Raw genomic sequence first — 2518 nt, forward strand, 5'->3', positions numbered from 1 at the left:
TTATAGTAGAAGATATTAAAGAGACGTATTGTGGTGGAGAGTGCGTCGCTCGCTTATCTGCGTCGCTCGCTTATCATGCACGTTATTAGAATCAACAATGCTAACTTTGATTTCATCAGTTCCTTCAGTATTGTCGTGATATTCATGCTGGTTTGTTCATGTTTCCATGCCACTTGTCCATGATTGACCTCCTATCAACTAACAAAATAATGATCGCATCACGTTCCAGCTCCATACGAATAATTTCATGTCAGACAAACCACGATAGGTACAAGCTAGTAGTTGAAGACGAAAATGCTTTTTGAAAGCGTGAGAAAAGCATGTTTCAGAAAAGCCAGAGGTGTTTGTAACATTGGGAACTGAGGAAAAGGCTCAAGTATGTCATAAGATGTGATCATATTTGAATGTTGGAAGAATCAACAGATCGGGTGTTGTGGTGGCCAGGTGCATTCAGGGGTAATTCAGGGGCTACTATCACAAAACAAGTAAACAGAAAAGCGCAGGGTTAGGGTTATTTTCACTGTCCCTTGTTCAATGCACCTCAAAATTTCTATTCCTCGAGTTAAGACTAAATTCATTGTTTCTGCCCATGCATGGTATTCTTTTCTTGTAAAACTTCTCTCCTAGACAGTTCTTACTTCTCTAATCTCACAAGTAGCTGCCCTCTAAGTATACTGCCAAGCAGCCGCCCCCTGGCCGGGGTAAGGAGTGACCTTGAGGTTGATGGGAGTGCAGTAGTTGAGGCTCTCGGCGTTTGTTGAGTTTCTACCATACAAAGTCCACTCGGGCCCAGCAGGACCCGAAGCCCTCGGAGGACAAGCGACCCAACCCCAACCGTTACCATTGAGGTTGATAAACCCACCGCCCTGGTAGGCGGCAAAGCCAGTCGAGGTGCTGCCGGACGGCATGTATGCCGAATGAGCTTGGGTGTATCCGACATTCCAGTCCGGCGTCAGATAGACCTGTTGACCGCCGGGCACCATTGTGTTCATACCAGCTCCGCCGAAGCCGCCCGCCACAATCGATGTGACGTTGCCGGGTGGGCAGTTGGGGTCGACGACAGAAGGGCAGTAGCTCTTGGTTTCTCCTCCAAGCCACAGACGAAGCCCTTGGGCGGTGACGGGCTTGCCGTCAAGCTGGGGGAGCGCCGGGTTTGAGACGATGAGAGTAAAGGCAGACTCGGCGGGTGGGAGAAGACTGAGGATGTTATTGTTGCAGGTGTACATGAACTTGCTGTAACAGGCTCCATTGCAATAAGACAGGCCTTCACCGGCTGTGACGGGGCAGAGAAATTGGTTCTCCCAGCATACGTACTGAACACAGATCTGAGTTAGTGTGACGCTGTACGAGGTGATCTGGAAGCTGTGCAATGATTTTGTAGGAGATAAAATCAGGGGTAGGTGGTACAAGCCTGGTTGGTTTGTAGAGGTGGTCACTTACGTTGCTAGGGTCATATTGTGCTGGTCCACATTGCTCCAGAGCACCCAGAACTCGATGGCCCAGGCCAATGAGGACGGCAGCAGTCAGGCTAAATCGAGTCATTTCTGCTATCGATAGGAATATTTGTGATGATTGTATCCGAGTGCAAGTGCAAAGGCCTTTCAAGCGATAACTGCAGACTCCTAGGTTCTTGGAAGTGATGGTCGAATGGGAAAGATTCAAGAGGTGCGTTTTCGGAGTGAAAGCCAGAGCATTTATATTCCATTGACGATGTCATGGCACTCGACCCCACGCCTCCTCGTACAAACCTGAGCGGGTAACTGACATGGGTTGCAGACTCTCTGTACATGTAGCATCTCGTATTGCTGCCGTCACTTGTCTGCTGATTAGGCAATGTCTTGTATCCAGGATGGATTACTGCGCGATGTCTTCCGAGTCAGTTCCGATCAGGTGGACACCAGTTTGTGCCAATGTTACCCAGGAAGTTCACCTTTATCTGCGTGAGGGAGGGATATGGACGGTTCTGTGGAGTACAAGGTGCAACTCTGGCCCGGCCAAGCATCTGGCCGATCTGAGTGTGTAAGAGTGTAGCACCCCAGCCACGCCAAACGCAGGAATAACAGTGCCGATGAAAAAAGATAGCGAGCTCTATATGCGGGGTATACATGTCAATGATGGTTGCCAAGACCCAGCACACCTGACTTCCATGTTTATAGACCTCGTATTCAGAGTGTCGGATGGGCTGGCTAAATCCATTACTCCATCCGGACTATCCCCGCGTTCAGCAACTGCTGGGCCGCCCGGCTTCGGCTGACTACGGAAACGCCGGTGTTCGTGTCTTTTGAAGTTGTATTCAGCTTTCTTGTCTCCTGTCACTTGTGTCAATACGGGACACCCGAACAGTCCTGGAGGAAGGTTTGTACAACCTTGGGGTTGGGTACTTACACGGGAATGTCTGATGCAGCTGAGATGTCGCCGCCTCGTGTTTTATTCCTGTTCATTGTGAACTTCGTATCAAGAATTATATTGTTGTCCTGCACAGACCCTATCCCACTGCCTAGGTAATATGGCAAGCTCA

General features: G+C 49.4%; 1 protein-coding gene across 1 annotated transcript; it reads right to left on the bottom strand.

The window, feature by feature from the left end:
* Positions 1–464: 464 nt before the first annotated feature.
* Positions 465–2188, bottom strand: QC761_711490 (uncharacterized protein). Its single transcript, XM_062882699.1, has 2 exons — positions 1441–2188; positions 465–1313 (listed from the first exon to the last, which is right to left on the bottom strand). The coding sequence occupies exons 1-2, from the start codon at positions 1540–1542 to the stop codon at positions 666–668; spliced, it is 750 nt and encodes a 249-aa protein (XP_062728769.1). The 5' UTR covers positions 1543–2188; the 3' UTR covers positions 465–665.
* Between the last annotated feature and the right edge of the window lie 330 nt (positions 2189–2518).

The sequence above is a fragment of the Podospora bellae-mahoneyi genome, chromosome 7 (assembly GCF_035222275.1).
Source record: "Podospora bellae-mahoneyi strain CBS 112042 chromosome 7, whole genome shotgun sequence".
NCBI classification, from domain to species: Eukaryota; Fungi; Ascomycota; class Sordariomycetes; order Sordariales; family Podosporaceae; genus Podospora; species Podospora bellae-mahoneyi.

Bases quoted from the DNA above. Each gene is read 5' to 3' on its own strand.
- QC761_711490 (XM_062882699.1), bottom strand. From the start codon at position 1,542: ATGACTCGATTTAGCCTGACTGCTGCCGTCCTCATTGGCCTGGGCCAT. The intron at 1,314-1,440 runs GTAAGTGACCAC...ATCTGTGTTCAG, and splicing joins CACAATATGACCCTAGCAAC to TACGTATGCTGGGAGAACCA.